The sequence below is a fragment of the Apus apus genome, chromosome 6, assembly GCF_020740795.1.
Source record: "Apus apus isolate bApuApu2 chromosome 6, bApuApu2.pri.cur, whole genome shotgun sequence".
NCBI lineage: Eukaryota > Metazoa > Chordata > Aves > Apodiformes > Apodidae > Apus > Apus apus.
This window is the reverse complement of record NC_067287.1, coordinates 9,214,840-9,235,513: the sequence shown is the minus strand read 5'-3', so window position 1 is coordinate 9,235,513 and position 20,674 is coordinate 9,214,840. Positions and strand designations below refer to the sequence as shown.

At 42.4% G+C, this 20,674-nt stretch overlaps 2 protein-coding genes across 2 annotated transcripts in view; one reads left to right on the top strand and one right to left on the bottom strand.

The window, feature by feature from the left end:
• CCDC93 (coiled-coil domain containing 93) overlaps positions 1 to 2,755 on the top strand; it is a 45,702-nt gene extending 42,947 nt beyond the window's left edge. Inside the window, exon 23 of the mRNA XM_051623105.1 lies at positions 1,130 to 2,755. Coding sequence (XP_051479065.1) covers positions 1,130 to 1,183 — 54 coding nt within the window. The 3' untranslated portion in view covers positions 1,184 to 2,755. The remainder of the gene's footprint in view (positions 1 to 1,129) is intronic.
• A 3,451-nt stretch (positions 2,756 to 6,206) lies between these two features.
• Positions 6,207 to 11,462, bottom strand: LOC127386292 (5-hydroxytryptamine receptor 5A-like). The gene is made up of 2 exons (XM_051623106.1): positions 10,687 to 11,462; positions 6,207 to 6,834 (listed from the first exon to the last, which is right to left on the bottom strand). Exons 1-2 carry the CDS (start codon positions 11,452 to 11,454, stop codon positions 6,502 to 6,504), a joined length of 1,101 nt encoding a protein of 366 aa, XP_051479066.1. The 5' UTR covers positions 11,455 to 11,462; the 3' UTR covers positions 6,207 to 6,501.
• Between the last annotated feature and the right edge of the window lie 9,212 nt (positions 11,463 to 20,674).

Sequence of the window (20,674 nt, the reverse complement as noted above, 5' to 3'; positions counted from 1 at the left end):
CTAATATGATGCTTATTGCACCATGTTCACAGTGTCTCTTGGTGGTTATCTCCAGGTGGTTTGGGATTCTGAATTTGATTCTGCAAGTTCTTTTTTCACTGATAGACTGGCACTGTAACTCCACGTTACAAGGGAAGGGTTGATTTGTTACCAAGCAGGCTATATATTTAGCTCCATATTCCAAATGGAGTCTCTTGAAGATCTATGAGAAGTGAGGTTTGGAACAAAGAGAGTTGTGGAAATGTGTGTGAATAAGGGAGGGAATCCAGAGTCTCAGTAGTTACAAATACCTTTAGGAACCAGCCTTGTTTTCTAACCACTGTGAAAGCACTGTTTAACGTTTCATTGATTTAGCCTTTCATGAGCTTTTCATCACAATGTGCTTCTGTTTAATTATTGTCTCTTTGATAATGAATAACTAAGTAGTGCTGCCAGGTAAAGCTGTCATTTGGCTTCAGGTGTTTGAGGAAAAACATCTTTCTGTAATTTGTCCTGCTCTGTTCTAAGACAGTTCCTTCCTGTTTTGGACAATGTACTTGGGGAGAATAATAAGAACTGTTGAACTACTTTTCTGACATGCATAATTTTATGTCCTAGTCACAGAAGTTAGGTGAAAATATTTTTTTTAAATTATTTTTTCTTTTTGTGGAAGCATAAATAAGCTATTTATCTTCCACTGCCTTGTGAGGGAACTTCTACTCAACCTTACTGTCAAAATAAATGAAGTCATCGTTGTGCTGTTGAAAACGGGTGGTATGTACTTACATAAAGGTATTTCTTGACCTAAAGTTGTTCCCTGAACACTGACTTTATTGCAGAAAGCCTTGTGAAGTTCCAGAGCACCTAAAAGTAATCTCAGTTTTGGATTTATTCCATTGATAAGTTAAAAGGTAAAAACTTTAGAGGATTGGTCAAGCAGCATTCCTTTTGGCTTGAATGTCATGTAGTTTAATATTACCCTTGGAATAACATCATGGATTAATCAGGATTAATCAGCTCATCACTCATTCCAGACGACTTTGGATTTTGGAGATCTTTCAAAATAAAGGGTTTAATTTTGCTGATGTGAAGATATAACTATTGGAGTTAAGAGCAACTACCTCCTTGTCTGCTTGCTTTCTGTTAACAGGAATGCCGTAAGAATGAAATGCTGCTGTCCAAGCTGAAAGCTAGTTCTTCCTGAAGAATTCCAGCTGGTGAAGTTTATAGTTGATTGTTCAGTCCATTGAATCTCTTTTGTGAGGTGACAGTTATAACTGCAATGTAGATATATATATATATATACATATAAAAAAAATATATATACACACAGCTGTAAAAGTCTGGGGTTTTTTCCACTGTGTATTCAGTTTTACATTCCTTCATCCCATGGCTGTATCATTCATTATTGCCTCCACTACACAGTAAAGAGTTAACACAGTACAGCAAAATAGAAATATTGTCTAAATTTATTTATTTGGATGTTTTTTTTTTTCCTACATGACAATGTGTTTTTATTTTTATTTGGGCTTTAACTTTGCATTAGGTCAAGATTCTGGAATAAGAGAGGTGTACTGTGTAGTATGTCCAGTACCACAAGATGAGCACTGCATAATGCAGTGGTTTGTTAACTTTGGCCAAACTCACACCATGAGATTCTTGAAACTCTCTTCACCAGCCAATAGCTTCACATTATTTTAATTTCCACTATAGCCATAGATAAGTGTCCAAAGGATAAAAATTAATTTCTAATGGTTAAGACATAAGGAAATGGAAACTTACCTTGGATAATTCCTGGTGTAAAATTATAGATTTATATTTTTATAAAGTCTAGCTGTTGTACAAATTTCTTTGAGATTTCATTTTTTATATAGAGAGAGTGTGCTTGTTAAATTAATAGCTCCAAGAAAAAAACACCTTAATCACTAGGACCTTCATTTTATCCCTGGATGGGATGAAAAGCAAAGTCTGTGTCTCCTGTAATACAGAAAGATAAAAATTCAGACATTCTGCTCAAAGGAACTGATGCTTATATTTGAAGACAACCCCTTTACCCTGCTGAAGATTTTTCCCTTGAAATTTTAGAAACTTTGTGGAACAATTTCTGAAACATTTTTTATATCTGTGTATACAGGATTTTGTAATTCAAACAGTTGCTTTTTGTACTTAACAACAAGATTTTGGACTGACTTCTTAACATACATCGTACCTTCAGGAGAAGAAAATCACATTCTTTTTTCCCCAGTACCACTGATGATAGTGCTGTTCAGTTACTTTCTATGGCAGTGAATATAAAATAAAGAATATTTGGAATCCAGTGTCCTTCTGCTATTATGTTTTTAAGGTGGCACTTGCTTTAGAAGCCTTATTATGCTTTTGAATTACGAGTGCATTAAAAGATTGTCTCTGTTCTCATAAGGATGTTTTCATGTGTCACATAACAATTGGTAACATTTTATTTTCTCTTTCTGCTTTTGGTATCCTTGGTGTTTTGGTATTTGGCACAAACTGTCAAACCTGGTAGATGCAAAGGAGGCCCATGGAAGGTTGTATTTATCCTTCCATAGGCATCCACTTAGGATACAGATTTCTCAGTGGACACAGTACAAGTTCCTCACAGAATGGTACCTGATTCCCCTCCTTTGGAATACAACAAAAGGTTTGATATCTGCATGTGAATTTATGCAAACTCTGTAGCATTGCCTACAAGCAGAGATGACTGATGTACTCTGAATTGGCAACTTATATTGGAGGAAATAAATGAGCATATGTCTAAGTACTGCTAAATGATGTTTTTTTCAGAATAGATTATAGGGTTTTTTCTATTTGAATGTTCAAGATACTGTATTATTTATCTTTGTTCATGTGGGATTTGTATTTTCCATGGTTCTTTAGGTCTGTCTTGAAGCCAAGATAACACCACAGCAATAATGCAAGATCTAAACTCTAATGCTTGGAATGCCAGAAAGAGGAATTCCTGCATGCCTGATTTTACTCTTTTTTTCCAATTAATATAAAGTTGCAAGTTTTAATAATGAGAGTAATAAATCACAGAAATAAAATACCAAGGGGGATAGAAAATTACCCACAAGTTTTTGTAATCAAGGTTGATGACTGTCCAACAGTTACACTCTCATTGCACCAGGTTGCTGGCTTTCTCACACAGATCTGTGGGTGAAAGACTGTGCAGAAGGGCAGGGGATGGTAATGCTGCTCCTGGCTTTAAGCAGGAAACACCATCCAAGCAGGTTAAGCATAACCCTTGATAACATATTTCTTCCCCACAACCCCCAAAAGTGAGATTTTATGGGGTTAAAATCCAGGAATGAATCCTGCTGCTGTTCTTCTAAATGCAGGCATGCACAGAGCCAGTGTGGGAAGCTGGTTTTGTTAAGAGCTTTCTGAAACTGCACTGTGGTGATAGGAGAGCTCTGCTTGTTTCTTATCACCTCTGGGCATGGATGGAGCCAGGCTGCTTTGGGTGGAAGCCTGTCATTCTGTGACAACTCACTGCTGTCACAGATGCTTGGGTGGGCAGAGCACTAAACTAGTTATCTTGCAAACTTGTCACAGTAAAATTACAGAGATTCAGATTCACCTCCTAAGGAAGCTAAATTCATCTTTGAGGGGGTGGAGAGCTACATCGTGTGCTACATCAGTAGCCCTGCTAGGAGTTCTCATGCAAATTGAAGACAGCCCTGCTGCATCTGCCGCCTTCACAGTGATACCAGTGCAGTGCTCATCTGTGCTGACCTCCACAGCACTCTGCTGGCTTTGTGGTGTTTTATTGAGTTCCAGATGCCAAGCCATGGAAAAATATACCTCAAAATCTGGGTTACTTCTTGGAAGGGTTCCTGCACCAAAACCAGAGCTTGGTGTTCCTCCAGTCAGCTGGCACTTAAAGAGTTGGAAGAAGTATCTGTGCTGCTGCAGCCACAGGCTGTGATGGTCCCCAACCTCAGTGCCATAGGGTTGGTATTGGATCTGCACACTAGTAATGGTTTGTCTTACAGGCATGAACAATTGGCCAAAGCGTGGTTATTGGAACATCAGGAGTGGCCACATGCAGGAGATTGGATGCTTTTCAACAACCAGCTTAAGATGACCTGTTCCTTTTCTCCTTTCTTGTAATCTGTTTAGATTTTAGGGGTTTTAGAGCAGTGACTATCTTAAATGAAAAACTCAATTCACTTGAAAAACTCATCAATGGTTTTGAATAAGGCCTGAAGGTTGTTTTTCAGAATACACAAGCTGCTTGATAATACCTGTCTGACACGGCTGTTTGGTACATCAGTCCCTTGCTGACAGAAGTACACCCAGTCACTATTGCCTGTGAGACACTGCCAGGATACCAAGACTTTGGTAGGTGCTATGTGGTCAGCACTCATGTCAATGTGATACCCCTTAGCTTGGCAACTGTCAGAGATGAGGCAGAGTGGGATGCACTGCACTGAGGCCAAAATGCCAGTGCTGCAGTATTGCTGGGGCTGAAATGTGTGACTTTCAGACGTGCTGTGCAGTTTGGTGATGTTTGCCTGAGGGTATACTTTGAATCAGGGTTCCTTAAGCAGCAGCAAAACCAAAACTGGCATTGAAAGGCAGTGTAAAAAGTTAAACCTCAGCTTCAAAGGGAGTTGTGACATTGCCCAGCCCGAGCAGAGCTAAAACATATATCCCTTACAGTATCTAAACCAGCTTTCAGAGGAGATGGGAGAGGGTGCTGGGACTCTGTGTCAGAGAAGGAGAGGAAGCAAAACTTACTAGAGGAGCAAATTCAGGGGAGAAAGAATGGGCAGCATGCATGGAAATACTTGTATTTTAATTAATTTATGTATATATTGTTGGGACAGGGGTGTTTGCCAGATTTTGGAAAAATAATATAAGGCTTGGTTTTGAGTCACTTTGGGGTTTCAGGAGTCACACCTGATGACATCAATACCTTTCTTACAGTAGGAGAAAGCTGATGGAAGCTGACAAGTTGTGGACTTCACTCAAGTAAGGTGATAAGCACAACATTTATGGTGCAAGGAACCCAGACAGTGCAGTGCAGATACTGACCACTGACAAGCAGCCACGTGTTGCTGCCAGCAAACCAGGTGATTGAATAGAGCATGTTGGGTGTTTGTAACACAAATGCATGCTTAGTTTACTGGTAGAATGAAGTAATAATGCATATGGTCCCCCTGCATTTGGAGGTATCAGGTGCCTATCTTGAGCTCACCTGGGTTTCAGAAAACAGGGATACCCTGAGCCCTGTGGAGTGCGGGGGGACAATCCAGCTGAGAACTCTGTGCTAGATCCTCCTCCCGTGCAAGTAGGTGCAAGCACAGAATCATGGATCATGGAATTGTCAAGATTTGGAAGGGACTTCTAGAGTCCAACTCCCCCGCTAAAGCAGGATCCCCTAGAGCACATTACTCAGGACTGCATCCATATGGATCTTGAATATCCCCATAGAAGGGGACTCCACAACTCCTCTGGGCAGCTTGTCCCAGGGCTCTGTCACCCTGACAACAGAAGTTTCTCCTCATGTTTAAATGGAACTTCCTATGTTCCAGCTTGTGCCCGTTGCCCCTCATCCTGTCACTGGGAATTACTGAAAAGAGTCTGGCTCCATCCTCCCTGCACCCACCCTTCAGATACTTACAGGCATTAATAAGGTCTCCCCTCAGCCTTCTCTTCTCCAGGCCAGAGAGTCTCAGCTCTCTCAGCCTTTCCTCATAAGGGAGATGCTCCAATCCCCCAGTCACCTTTGTTGCCCTCCCCTGGACTCTCTCTAGTAGATCCCTCTTGAACAGGGGAGCCCAGAAATGGGCAGTTAAAGGCACATTTTCAGTAGCTCTGAATAACTTTACATTTGGCTTTCAAATTTCACTTAACCTCAGGGGATGTAACAAACCTGTATTTCACCAAGACTTCCATCAAGGACTGCACTTGCCAGAGAACACCCAGCCCTTCCATCATACTAGGGCATGGTTTTGAGCTGATTAGTCATCCATTTTAATTTCACATCAATTCAACAACTGATTGAATACACCTGTTTATTCCCTTCCAAATAAATTTCAAAACTGAAGCCAGCATCCTCCCCATATCACAAATATTTCAGTATTGTTCAATTAGCAGTTCCCACTGGTGCCTTTACTAATGATGAGAGAATTCCAGAATGGCACCTGTAGCTGTTCAGATGAAATCAGTCCAGTTAGATTTGACAGACATGGTGTCAGACACATACAGTGCTTTGCTTGCAGACCTTAACACATGTTGATTCAAAGAGCAGATGGGAGGTACTCACTGCTTCAGTCTTCTTTGCCAAACTCTGGAGGGGTATATATGTATTTCCAAGGGGGAACTGTAAACTGTCAGCAGGTTTATCTCCAAACATCTTCCATCTCCTTTTTAATTGTTCTTAAATCCCCACAAGTAGCTCTTACAAATGAAAACTGTTCATATCACAGTCATGTCTCCCTCAAGAAATCCCTCTATTATGCAATGAAGGAATCATTTTCCCCTCTGTATCCCCTTTTATTTGTGCTTTACAAAAAGGTTCTTGAAGGCATTGTTGTAATTTTTGTTAAATGCTGTATAAATGAGAGGATTAAAAAAAGAATTGGAATACCCAAGCCAAAGAAAGATGCTTTTCCAGACGGGTGGGATGTTGCAGGAACAGAGGGGGCTTATTAATTCTGTGATGAAGAAAGGGATCCAGCACAGTACAAAAACTCCAATTAAGATGCCAACCATCAGAGCTGCCTTTTTCTCTTTCTGTTCTCTCCATGTTTCTCCATCTGTCTGGAAAGTGATAGCTGCATGACGAGCTGTAAACACCATCTGTGGTTCATGCGAAGCTTCCTTCACCTCAAAACAAAAGCAGACATGGATTCTTAACCAAGACAATTTGTTTGAGTGAAGTACTACTTTTAAATGACAGCACGACATCTGTGCACCTACCACAAAGGGCCCCAACTCTGTTCCTTCCATGCTAAAGGAAAGAAAGTGCCCCAGAGTGTGAAAATTACCAGACTTCTCATTATGTTGGAAAAGCTGCTGAGTGTAACTGACAATCAAAGCTAAATAAAAAGTAACTGATGCCCTGTGTGTTGTGGGCATTCTTTTTCTGTTTGTTTTACTGGATGCCTTGGACCTAGTGGGAAATCAGGTTGTTGAGGAGGGATAACAAAGGCACGTGCCTTCTCGCCTATCCCTAAACCAGGCCCTCCTGCATTGCTTCATGACCTTTAGGACTTCTTGGGCCTGAATCATAAATTAATTTCATTCCATTGCAGGCCCTTTTGGGTCATTTCCCTAAGGTATTAGGGAGGGACCCGCAACAAATACCACTGACTACAAAATAATTCTTCAGCCTAGCTGAGCTCAAAATCCCATCCTCCTCTACTTGATATTCTGCAGATCTACTTGATGTTCTCAGAAAAACTACTGCGTTGCCAGAAAAACACCATTCCAGTCAGCCTTCAGTTCAAACTTTGGCTTCAACAGAAGTTTCACAATAGAGGGGAAAATGTCAGGTGCTCCAGAGTTGTTGCCTCCTGTCTCACTGAGGGCAAGACATTAATCTGCACAGTGAGTCCAGCACAGAGCTCCTGATGGCAGTGAGACTCTGGCAAACAGGCTCTGGGCACAAATTATTAATATGCTTAGAGTCTAGCTAGAAAAATACTCCCTTGTGATTTTAATCTGAAGATTAAAGTATCTGCAAGTTTGAAGTTCTAGGCACTACAGCTATAAAGACAGTGAATGCTATAAAATAAACAGTTTAAGGATGGGACCCAAGGCTCTAAAATTTGCCTAAGGGATAGTTCACAGGCACTGCGAGACTTCAACACCACTCCAAAGATGGCTTGTTGTTAAATTAGCTACATATTCCACATGCATGTGCTACCTTTGGGAAAGCTTTCTAATAGATGAAGGGCTGCTATTTAATATGAGCACAGCAACTCAGACAGGGGGGTGCTGGCAATGGCTCAACAGTCACTCTTCAAGATGGATGTATCTGCCTTTCCCCTCAGACATGCGACATGGCTGCAGAATGTAAGAGCAGCAGATTATGGGTGCAAGCAAATAATGGAGGAAAATGAAAATCACATCTGTTCTGACAGTTAAAATGGGACACCCCTCATGTAGCAAGGATCACACCATTTGTCTGCAGAAGGACATGCTCTGCACATCCTTAATCACACTTGGCAAAAAAGGATGAATGTATGACATGAGGACAAATTTGTGACAAGCAGCCCTGAAAGATTACACCTTAGCCCTGAGGAACAGCTCCTGAAGTATGCCTCTTGGGAAGAGCCCTACAAAGGACTTTGTCACTGCATAGTTTGGTACTGTATTGAACCTTCAACTCTTACTCAAAAGACAGCTTGCCATTATCAAATCAGAACCTTTTCTTTTTGGCACTTCAGGTTTTAAAAGGCTTGTGACTGAACTGCAGAATTTACTAGCAGTGACTCTTCCATCACTTAATTTCATATTGTGAGAAAAAGTTACTTATTTTGATAGAAGATACCAAAGTCCTCAGGTGTTTTCACTAACAGAAGATTCTCCAGAATTCACTTGAGGACTGTTACTGTTCCTTTGGACAGGATGGACCCTGCTCTGGTAAGATTAAATGGGATCAAGACAAAATTCAGTAAGTCTCAGTCTCTTAATTCAGGAAGAAACAGAGAAAAAATGCATCCTGAATGCCAGCTCCCTTGGTCTATGGGTTCATTTAATGTACACGTGTGCAGCTGGGAATCAGCTCTTCCGTTAGATGGCAATTAAAAGTTTCAAGTGCATCACAAAAGTCTAATTAAGCCAGCAAATGAAGCTGCTGGGACAATGGGGAAGGTTGCCGCTCTATCCCAACTGCAGAGTCAAGAATGTCTGTTGTAAAAGGAGAAGTCAGTATGTCAATCACTGCAAATATAGGAAAGGTGAAGAACTGCTGGCTTGATCATCTGCGGGCATTGCAATAACAGCTATACGGACAAAGCCTCCAAAACGGGTATTCGGCTCACACTGGCTGGAGCTCTTTTGTCATTATAGTACAAACCAGCTCCCAGACACTGCTTCAGCAAAAAGCACTTACTTGCCAGCCTAGCTCTGCCCATGCCAGGGCTTTTGCAGACAGAACTTCAACAGTTAGGAGCCAGACGTTTTTGGTGTTAAAACTGACATACCAAGAACGTGTCTCTGTACAGGCTAACACTTCAGCAAGCAATGCCTCAGCTCATCTAGCTTCCCAAAATTTTAGATTCCAAACAACTAGTCCTGTTTGAGTATGTGTGCATGTAAAAGATAAAGCACACAAAACCACTACAAATAGTTCGCTTTTGTGCTTGGGAACATTATGAATTAACTCAAAGGAATACATTCATCATATTTAAAACAGCTTGGAAAGAAATTTGGTGCAAACTAGGGAAAGAAGACTGTAGGGAAAAAATGCCACTAGAGGAGACGTTCTCGTGTTTTCTAACATATTTTATGCTTTTGCATAATAGCTTAATAAATCAATTTATGTTAAAACACCTTTGAGACACAACAATCCAAATCTGCAAGTCTGACTGCATGTAATTGCCAGTGCTGTCATCTCTTGCTAGAAACAGGGGACAAAGCCTGCAGGCTTTTATTTGTCACCATAATAAAGTTTCCTACCATGACTGCAAACCAAAGTTAGAGGGATTTAGAAGAGGAGTGAGGCTCTTCAGGATGAGCCCCAACTGAACAGAAATGTTCCATATCTCTCTAGGTATGTCTAACATCCACACAGCTCATCTTTTTTTTTTTTTTTTTTAATTGAGGAAGGACTGGACTTAGCTAATACAACATGCACTCACAAAAACATACCGTAAAGAATCATTTCCACAGGTAGGAGTGAGAGAACATGACAAGAAAGTGGAAAGAGTTTACAGAGAGCACTACCAAGCACCTTGTTGACATGGCATGGGTGACAGCCTTGTCATGCAGAGAGCCTGACATAACAGGACACAAGAGGCCAACCCCAACCTTTCCACACGGACGCAGCTTTCCTGTCAGCAAGGTGTATCCCTGAAAAGAGCAAGAGCTCCAGCATTACTAGGGCTTTGTGGGATTGCAGGCAATGTTTGGGATAAGGAGGAAGACGTGGGTTTTAAGACAGTTGGTAATTTAAAAACAGAAATAGTTAATTGCTTCAAGACTGTGCAGTGAGGATGATGTTCCCAGTATTCGAGGTAAAATAGCCCAAGCATATAAATAAACTGTATAAGTTGTTTATTAAAATCGATTTAGACACCAATAGATCCCACACAAAGTCTGTGCTGGCAGATAAATGTGCATGTGTTTGCTCTTTACACAACCTAGGGATCTGTTGATGTCTTTGTTTACGCCATCAAAACTGTAAAACAAATAAACAGGAAAAAAACCCAAGGAATGGCAAAGTCAGACTACAGAGATGATTTTTAAACAGCTCTCCAGACTGGCAGTGAAGGCACCTGTCACTCTTACGGCACACTGAGGAAGAAAATGAGAACAAAACTCAAGAGTGGTGCTTTTTGACCAGCTAATCACCACTCGTGTCCAGCACGTAACAGAACCGAACCTCCACAATAACCCCAGGGCACGTCTCGGGCTTCTCGCTGTGCCAACTGGGTGACACGGCTGGGAGCAGAGGAGAAGCAGGTGCCTGGGGGAGGCAGCGGGGTCTCTTCTCCCCATCCCCACCCTTACCTGAGCAGCCTCGGGAAGGGGCACCACGGCGTTCCTCCTGCGGCCCCCCACGCGGAACTTGGCTGCCTTGTAGATCTTCCAGTAGACGAAGAGCACCACGCAGAGGGGCAGGTAGAAAGCCCCGCCGGTGGAGACGATGGCGTAGGAAGGCTCCTGGCTGACCTGGCAGCGCTCCTGCTCAGGGCTGTAGGTCTCCCCCCAGCCGAAGAGCGGGGCGAGGGAGATGGCAGCAGAGAGTGCCCAGGTGAGAGCGATCATGACGTTGGAGATACGGCGGCGGGTGAGCATCGTGTACTCCAGCTGGCGGGTGATGGACCAGTAGCGGTCCAGGGCGATGGCAGCCACGTTCCAGATGCTGGCCGTGCAGCACAGCACGTCGAAGCAGACCCACACCAGGCACAGCTCCCGGCCCAGCCGCCACCGCCGCCCGGCCGACAGCTCCTTCACCAAGCTCAGCGGCATCACCAGCGCCGCGACCAGCACGTCCGACACCGCCGTGGAGGCCACGAGGTTGTGGGGCACCCGGTGGAAAGCCTTCACTCGCAGGATGGTCACCAGCACCAGCAGGTTCCAGAGGAACGTGGCCACAGTCAGGAGCACCAGCAGGGTCAGGATGAGGACGGTGAAGACGGAGAAGGGCTCCCGGCCTCTCCACGCACCCACGGCAGCCGAGGAGCTGTTGGTGTCCAGGTTGGCTGAGGAGGTGTTGGCGCCCACGCTGGCCTGACACTGGCCCCGTGGGGTGCAGGGGCTCAGGGTGTCTGCCATGCCCCGTACCGGGGCTGGGACCCTGGCTGCTGCCGCCGCACATAAGCCCCCTCCCGCTGCCGGGCCGGCTGCCGCGCCCACCGCCCGCACCGGCCCCGCTCAGGGGCCCGCCGTGCCCCGCCTCGCGCCCCTCCCGCGCCCGCCGGGGCTGCGGCCACCGCGAGACGCCGGGACCGGCACCGGGAGGGAAGAAGGGAGGCACTGCCGCTCCCGCCCCGCCCCGCCCCGCCCCGCTCCGGCGGCCGCCTCCGGGCGGGTGCGGATCCCTGCGCGGCGTTCCGCCCGCCGCGGGATGGCGGGAGGCACCGCCTCCGCCGGCTTCTCTGCAGTCCCGGTGAGGAGGTCGCAGATCCCCTCCCTTCTCCTCGCGGCCCCGTCGGGCGGCGGGACACCCCCTCTCCTGGCAGCCCCCGTCGGGCAGCAGGACACCCCCTCTCCTGGCAGCCCCCCTTGGGCAGCAGGACACCCCCTCTCCTGGCAGCCCCCGTCGGGCGGCGGGACACCCCCTCTCCTGGCAGCCCCCCTTGGGCAGCAGGACACCCCCCCACGGCCCCTCCCCGCCGTGTTCCCCTCAGCGCTCCCGCCGCCTCGCCTGGCGAGGTTGGAGACAGTTTTTCGTCACACGAGTTTGTTTCTAGGCTGCAGCATTTCAACGGGAGTTTTTCCAGTTTAAACAAACAAAAACAACAACAACAACAACAAACAACCCCTCTGAAATTCTCTTCAACTTCTAAGTGGCCGGGAAAAGTCTCCCGTCTTTGTTTCGGGGCAGGCTCACGTGTCCCGCCTCTGAGAACACGTCCTTCTCCTGGCCGTTTCCAGTAGCTGCCCTCAAAATCAAGATGTTCCAAAACCAACTTTAAACCTGTTACACAACCTCTTTTAAACTCTGCAGTAGATGTTAACAGCGTGATATGCATAAAAGAAACACAGTGATGAGCTTCGTCACTTTCTGCGTAATAAACGGTGACAAGCAGTGTGACAGGATCATCTAAAAACCTGGGTATTTAAGGTCTTTGGAGGAGGTGTCCTTTATCCTAGCCTGCTTTTATTCCTGGGTTAGAGCTACCAAGCTGGTGAAAGGTCTGGAGAATAAGCCCTATGACGAGAGGCTGAGGGAACTGGGATGGTTTAGTTTAGAGAAGAGGAGGCTGAGGGGAGACTTTATTGCTCTCTACAACTGCCTGAAAGGAGGTTTTAGGGAGGCCAGAGTTGTCCTCTTCCATCAGGTGAATAATGACAGGAGCAGAGGAAATGGCCTAAAGTTGCACCAGGGGAGGTTTAGATTGGATATTAGAAAGAATTTCTTTACTGAAAGAGTGATTAGACAGTAGAACAGGCTGCCCAGGGAGGTGATGGAGTCACGGTGCCTGGAAGTATTTAAGAGAAATATAGTGCTTAGCAGTATGATCTAAGCACTGATTGGGTAGACTAGGTTATGGTAGGGGGATTTAGGTTATGGTTGGACTAGATGACCTTCTGGGACGATTCTGTCCAGGGTTAGGACTCCAGCATTAAGGGTCAAGGTTTAAGGGCCTGGGCGTTAAGTGTCTAGATTAAATGGTTTAGGGTTAAGGGTCTAGGGCTAAGGGCCTAGGGTAAGGGTCTACTATTATAGGTCTATGGTTAAGCGTCAAGGGTAAATGATCTAGCTGATGTGGTGGTATTAGGTCACAGGCTGGACTTGATGATCTCAAAGGTCTTTTCCAGCCTTGGCAATTCTGTGATTCTGTTCCTTTAGAACAGCGTTTTCACTCCTTTTGTCTCCCCTTAGTCCATTACTGGGACAATTTCAGTGAGTGTTACCGGACAAAACACCTGCTCTTTTCCCTTGCCAGGTCAGATGGTGCCACGAAGAGATCTCAAAAGGGGTATGAAGTTGTTGAGGGTCAGAACAGAAGATCAAAGGTCAGTGAAGTTTTTTTCTTTACAAATAGCAGCACACCCACAACCATGAATGTAAAGAGGCAGAGTTTGGGGAGAGGAGGTTGGTTGCTCATTTTCGAGGTAAAAGAGTATTTTCTGGGTCAGAAGCACAAGAAAGATGTGGACCTGTTGGAACATTTCCAGAGAAGGGCCACGGAAATGATCCAAGGGCTGGAGCACCTCTCTTATGAGGACAGGCTGAGGGAGTTGGGGTTGTTCAGCCTGAAGAGAAGGCGCCGGGGGGACCTCATAGTGGCCTTCCAGTGCCTGAAGGGGCCTACAGGAAAGCTGGGGAGGGGCTTTTTACAGGGGCTTGCAGTGAGAGGACAAGGGGTAATGGTTGAAAGTGGAAAGAAGAGAGATTTAGGTTAGAGATCAGGCAGAAATTCTTCAGTGTAAGGGTGGTGAGACACTGGAACAGGCTGCTAAGGGATGTTGTGGGGGCTCCATCCCTGGAGATGTTCAAGGGCAGGTTGGATGGGGCTCTGAGCAGCCTGTTCTAGTGGGAGGTGTCCCTGCTCATGCAGGGGAGTTGGAACTCGATGATCTTCGAGGTCCCTTCCAACTCCAAACATTTTGTGATTCTGTCTAAATGAATGCTGCCCACATAAATGTTCTTCACTTGCATTCACGTTCATGCAAGAAGAAGCACTGTCTGACGAACCACAAACTTCTCACAGCACTGCTGTGTTACCCACAGCAAGCAGGGCCCACTTTCAAAACCTGGAAAAAATCACAGAATCACAGAATCACATCATCATCACATGATGAGATATTACAGAAATTAAAGACAATGACTGTAGTCAGAATTACAGGGCTGTTTTGTTGGTTAACTTTTGGATGGCACTTGACTGAGCAGATGAACAATAAAGCAAATAAGTAATTTTCTAGGCTCTTAATGCAAACAAACATGATTTTAGTTGTTCTTTCCTACAGTAATTATAACAAGTGCTCTAGTGTTAGCCTGCAGCAAAGAGAAAATTATCTGCATTACTTATCAGCTTTTATTATTAGAAGAAAGGGACTTCTCAGTGCTAAAAGTCTCCCATGTTGCCACTTGAGCTTCCAACAGGCAGAATCTGACTGAGCTTGTAAAGGAAAGCCTTTTCACAGTACTGCTGCAAGTTAAATGTAAAGCAGCATCTGAAACAATTAAGACACTGGTAAAAATTTGTCAGCATTGGCAGACAGCATGTGACTGCTTCATAACAGCTTTGCATGTTTTATCTTTATACTGCTCCATCCTAATTTGTGTTTTACTTTGTTAGTTAATGCCACTTTTAGAATGCCAGCTGAAGAATTTTTGAACAAAACTTTATGTGTAAAATTTATCTATTTTATTGTCTATGAAAGGCACCCAGACCTAAAAGCAGTAAGGGAAACAAGCTTTTGACTTCTAAATGTTTCAACAGTTTATAGTCCAATTCTGTGAACTTCATAAAGGAATAGAAGAATCTTGACCAATTTTAATAACTCAGCTATTAAAGAAAGACTGCAGACAAACAAATGAAACTCAGACTAACTGTAAAAGCTTCTTGTTTAGGGACCCAAATGGGCCAAGATATAATCCATTTGTTCTCTCCTGCAGAAAATTAGGTTGTCTTTTTCTTGTGTGAAGGTACTTCATTTCGGGTTGCAGGCTGTGTGAGCCATCATTAAAGCAGCCCAGATCCTTTCAAAATCTTCCTTTCTTAGAACCTCTGTGTTCCAACCCTCTACTCATATTTATTTTGCTTACATTGTGTGCTACATCTGGATAGTTACATTCCCGTTCACATATCAAATGCACTGAAATCTCCCACTTTTTTCTCCTGCTTGGCTGAAATAACCCAGTCCTGTAACACAGAGGCTTGAATAAAGTCTCAAAGAGATTTATTTTTTCATTGATAATTACCCCACTGCTGTCTTGTCCAGTGAATGCAAAGGCTTAATGCTCCTCAAAGATTGCTATGGCAACACATTGCAATGTCTCAGAAACCAGGATATACTTTGAAAAAGAGAAGAGAGAATTTTAAAAAATGAGCCTTGCATGCATTAATGTATTCTAAATAACAGAAAAGCAAATAAATATTGCATGAAGTGATGATATAAAAACCCCCAAACAACAAGAGACAAAACAAAACAGTGCTTTTCTTTTTCTACTGAAACTGAAGGAGAACCTAGTTTATTTTTATGTATAGTTACAGCATTACAAGTTGCTGTCATAAAGCCACAATGAAAACAATGAAAATACTTTTATTTCATTCCCTGATGTTTTTCAATGACCTCAGAAACTACTGTCTGCATTTCCACAGTTTCTTTTTTCACCAAAGTACATCAGTGTCTATCCTCAAGTGATAACTGATATCACTGTCTCATTGCTTTTAAAATAAACAAATAAATATGTGACTAAGGACTTGGAACTAGAAGACAGACTTAATAGTAAATACAAAATAGCATCATCTCTCCATCTGGATGTTTGGAGCTCTGTGAGCCAAGTCTGAGGGGTGCAAATCAAAAGGGTGGAAAACAGTAATTTGCTTCTAAGTCTAAGAGTAGAAATACTTTAAATCTTCCATTGTATCTGTTCTCACTTTTCCCTGGTGACCTGCAAATTGCTGAGAAAAGGACTTGTGACAGAGGTGAGGAACTGCAAAACCTATTTCCTAGTCTTTACCACCTTACCAAACACCACCTGCAAAACTCACTCTGGCTGACAACTTTGAAATGAATCTCCTCAGACTCAGTCTTGTAATAATTTTATTTATTTATTTATTTATTTTCTATCGGTCTGAAAGTTCTTAACTTAGCTTAACCCTCTCCACATCCTTGTAATCCCTGTCCCAGCTCCCAGCTGTAGGGTTGCACTAAAGATGCTCTCCACCAGACAGCAGCTACTCAGACCATCTTCCTTGTAGCTGTTTTCCAGCACTTTCATGGACAGCATGCTGCTCAGGAACAGCTTTGGAGGATGATGATTCATCCAGATAACAGAATTTCAACTCATTATGTTAAGTGATCCTGTATTTTTATAGCAAATATATAAAATTTAAATAGAGTTCACATTTTGCAGAAGCTCGATTTTCTCTGTTAAAAATAGCAGGTTATTTTTAGGCAGTTATAAAGGGACTATATTGAATTTGATTCTGTCTCATTTTCCTTTTTTTGTTTTATATACAAAAATCCTATGAGAGCTTTTAGTAGTAGATGCAGTTTTATTCCATCCTCTGTTCTCTGCTAGCTCTTTAATAGAAAACCAGCCTCCTTTATAAAGCACTTTCCAGAAAACTGTTATATAAACCCTGCAATTAATTTGATAAATATTAAAAAAAAAAAAAAATTCAGCTCAAGGGAAAAACAAACCCTCAAAAAGCCCTTTGACAGCTGGTTCCAAATTTTTATGATTGAAAATGTGATGGAAATGTCACATAAATGCCAGCTAGTATTGGTTTTATTAATGATAATGAGAAAATCTTTTGACAGAATAATTTACATTTTAATATCCCTTTTATGTAACCTATGAGGATGTGAGCCACTGAGCACAAGGTTTTCAAACACAAGGGGTAGTCAGTCAAGGTCTGGACACCTCCATGAATTAGGATTAACACAGGGGTGTGTGCATGTGTGTTAACAGATAATGAGCCCTAGCACAGCTAAAGCCAACAGGTGAATACAAAGGGGATTATAGAGATTTGGCTTTCCTCCTGGCCAAATAAAGACATATTTTCATTGAATAATCTATAATTGGATAAATCTAATTTGTTTAACTGTTGGCTTCAGCTACTGGCAATAATCTTGAGGTGGAGCCAGAATTTTGACTGTGTACAATGCAGGGCCTTTACACTTCATAATTTTAATACTTTAAAGTGTCAGATTCAAAGTTATTTAGGAGTCCACATCCATTGATTTCTGAGTGTCTGGGAAAGTTGTAGTGCCAAATGCCTTTGATTCTGGTTCTAGCTTCAAACCTGTGCAGCACCTCTTTTCACATTTGTCTTTAGTTTGGTAGAAACACCCTTCTTTGACACAGTGTTCATAAAACATTGCCCACATGGGCCACCTATTACTACTAATTAACTCCACTGCCATGTAGTGTGGAGTGAACATAAAGCAAGGCCTCTGTATGAATTTATCATGTGTACAAGTCTGGAATATGCCTGTGTGGAGTATTTCTCTGTGCAGTACTTCTGAATAGACAAGTTTCATATCCATACTCAATTACTGAATGAGTTTAAGGTTAATTAAAACCTGTGTACCTTATTGATTAGCTCACACCTGAAATGGCACTTATGCAGCCTCACCTTTAGTAGATGATTTAGTAGTAGATTTCCAAAGAGGGACAAAAAATTATGGAATGTTTTACATAAAGTTACAGTAGACCATGCTTGCAAAGCACCAGAAAAATATTCATAAAATTTTGCAATGAAGTGGAAAACACTCTGTTTAAATAATAATTTCACACTTCATATAGTTTTGCTACAGGCCATCCGCAGCTAGGGCTTAGTACAGGTCAATGATTTTTCTTCTAGTATTAAAGAATTAGCTCTTGAAGTGCTACAAGCCATTCAGCTAACATTTCTTCTGCCACAATTAAGTGAGGACTATAAAGATATCAACGAGTATAATTTCTATAGAAAAATCATGTTGCTTTAAGTTTTGTGGGGTTTTTTTTTGTTTGGTTGGTTTTAATTTTCTTTGGCTTGCCTTTTTTCTGTAGGTATTTGTGTTACTTTGTCCTTTCATAAATTCATTATCAGGTCCCTGAGTAACAATTAGAGAAAGGTGGTGGGCAGAATTTAACCTTCTACCCAAGTCTGTTTTCTCTTCCTATACAAAAAGGGCTTTGCTAATTAGAAGTGAAAATATACTAAGAATTCTTATCCAGAGCTTTTAAGGAAGGCACTTAAAAGCTCCTGCAAATTCACATGGTCTTTCAATCCCTGCGAGTGTATGTCTAGGATTAGTTATGTAGAGTAACACATTTAATATTCCTGGAATTCTCACATTCATAGGTGTTTGCAACCACTTGTAGAGGTGCTCAGATAGCTCTGTGTGGCTAAGTATCTTCAGATGACATCCAAAATAAGAGCATTTGGAAGAAGTTTGGGAATTGTTATACAAGATTTTTCAGAGCCTATCATTTTCTTCTTTTAATTCTAACCAACTGGGAAAAAATAGCAGATGCTTAAGTTTTTCAGTGTTGTATCTTACACAAGCGTTTGGGAAGATGGCCTGCTATTCTAGAGTGGACTCAGGTATTTTTTTGAAAGGTGAATGCAGTTCTTAAACTGGATGACAACAATGTGACAAAGTGAGTGTGTGTCTAGACAGCACCCTGATTTTCCATGTCTTCCATTCTCTCAGTGGCATCCTTCCTCTACCTCTCCTCACAACTCTATATCAAAAGTTTATTGTGGTGGCTAAGGGGAGAGAGAAAAAAAAAGGGGAAACTCTTCTCTATGTGGTTGTGCAATAAAGAGGTTTGACACAATAAACATTATAGTATTTATGACTGATGCAAGGCAGCAATTTTTTTAGAAGGAAAGAGCATTCTGGTTCAAGAGGCTGGATTCTTATTGTCATGGCTCAACATCTATAAATCTAGAGCAAACAAAAGCATTAGAACAGTTGCATGAATTCTCCTGTCAAGGCAAGCAGCTAAATCCTGAGGAAACCAAGCTAGCAGAACAGAAGTCAAGAGCAGAGACAGATTTTATTTTGCATGCCTGGCCAGTTAATTCTAAGCTGCTTTCAGCAGTTATTTTAGCTTGAAAAAACCCCTAAGCAACCCACCTTTGAAGGGCTAATAACTAGGTCTTTCATGGTTGTTAGGTTTCTAGATCTCTGTAAAATCCCTTGAGTTTTGGGGGGTTGAAGTAACTAGACAACTATCTCTTAAACAGGACAGCGGTAGTACTAAAAACAAGTCACAGACCTGTGCTATAACTGGTTAGTACTCTTGTCTTCTTCCACAGTGGGAAGAAACTGCAGACCTCCACTAAAATGTTATTTCCTTATTTAATCAGTCTTTTTCACCCTTCCTGTGAGAGCTTCCTTAGTCTGAGTCTTAGATTACTGGCTTGAAAGCAAATCATTAGAGTACCTAAAGCATTGGTAGCTTACTTAAATTGATTCATCAACTCATACATGAAACAAAGAGCCTAATTACTGCCAAAATATAAACACACTTCTAATTTACAATGGATCTAAGTAGCTAGTTATCGTACCTAGTTCTCAAGTATTCTAGCTCTATGCTGTCAATAAATGTGCCCTCTACCTGTGACATTCACTCTGAAAAATTTGAAGGCACCACTTTCTGACTGGTTTTGTGCTTGTCTGTAACTCCACAGTGTTATGGCACAAAAACCTCATATAATGACAAGATTCTTCATGATTATGAGCAGTAGCTCAGCAATGGAATTCTCCTTTATGGGCCTGTTCCAAGAACTGTCAAAAAAATCTTTCAGTTCAAGCAGGACAGTTCTGATTACCCCCTTAAGTGGTTTAAAGAGTCCAATTTCTTTGTCAAGGTTCTCAGAGAAAGAAGGCAATTTCTCAAGGCACACAATATTAGTCCCCAGCCTATCAGTCACTGTTATGAGGCAAGCCTTGAGAGTCTGATTGCTGAGGTCTATTAACTGCTCACAAGATTGATAACTGGGTAAGTTGCAAAGGAAACGTTAGATTTCCAATCAGTTTGACAATCTTTTAAACTTCTTGCAATACCATAGCAGAATAGATGCTGCCTGATGAACACAGATATTTAATCAGAAACTATTTTTCATTTACGATTCCATAAACAAAGAGAAAAGTAACTGCATCTGCACAGACCAGGAAGCTGAAGCTCTTCTCTGTTTTAACTACTACTTCAGCTCAGGAATTCATCTTCTTCATAATCAGGAAATTACAGTGTGAAATAGCATAGGTACTTCAGGCTGTGCAGGCATTATACATCTATAATGCTTATGTAAAAGAAACAGTGTTAACTTTTTTTTTTTTTTTAGAGTAAGTTAGTATGCTCTAGAGCAAAACCAACCAGTCTTTTCATCTCCTATATGAGATTATTTAAAAGATTTTTTTGTATTAGGGTATATAAGAAAATGCAAAGCAAAACTACCAGGGAGGAGTTGGAGTTGGGCAAACTTTTAGTTGTCCTCATGTTACACTTTAGAAATTGACAGTGCTTTAATTCTTCCAAAGAAAAAGTTTGGGAGAGCAGGAGTTATTCTAGCTGCTGGAAAAGCCGTCAGCCTTCTGTTCCCAGAACTACAAGAAGTAACAGAAAAAGCAGGTGTCTGTGGAGCAGATTTTTGCC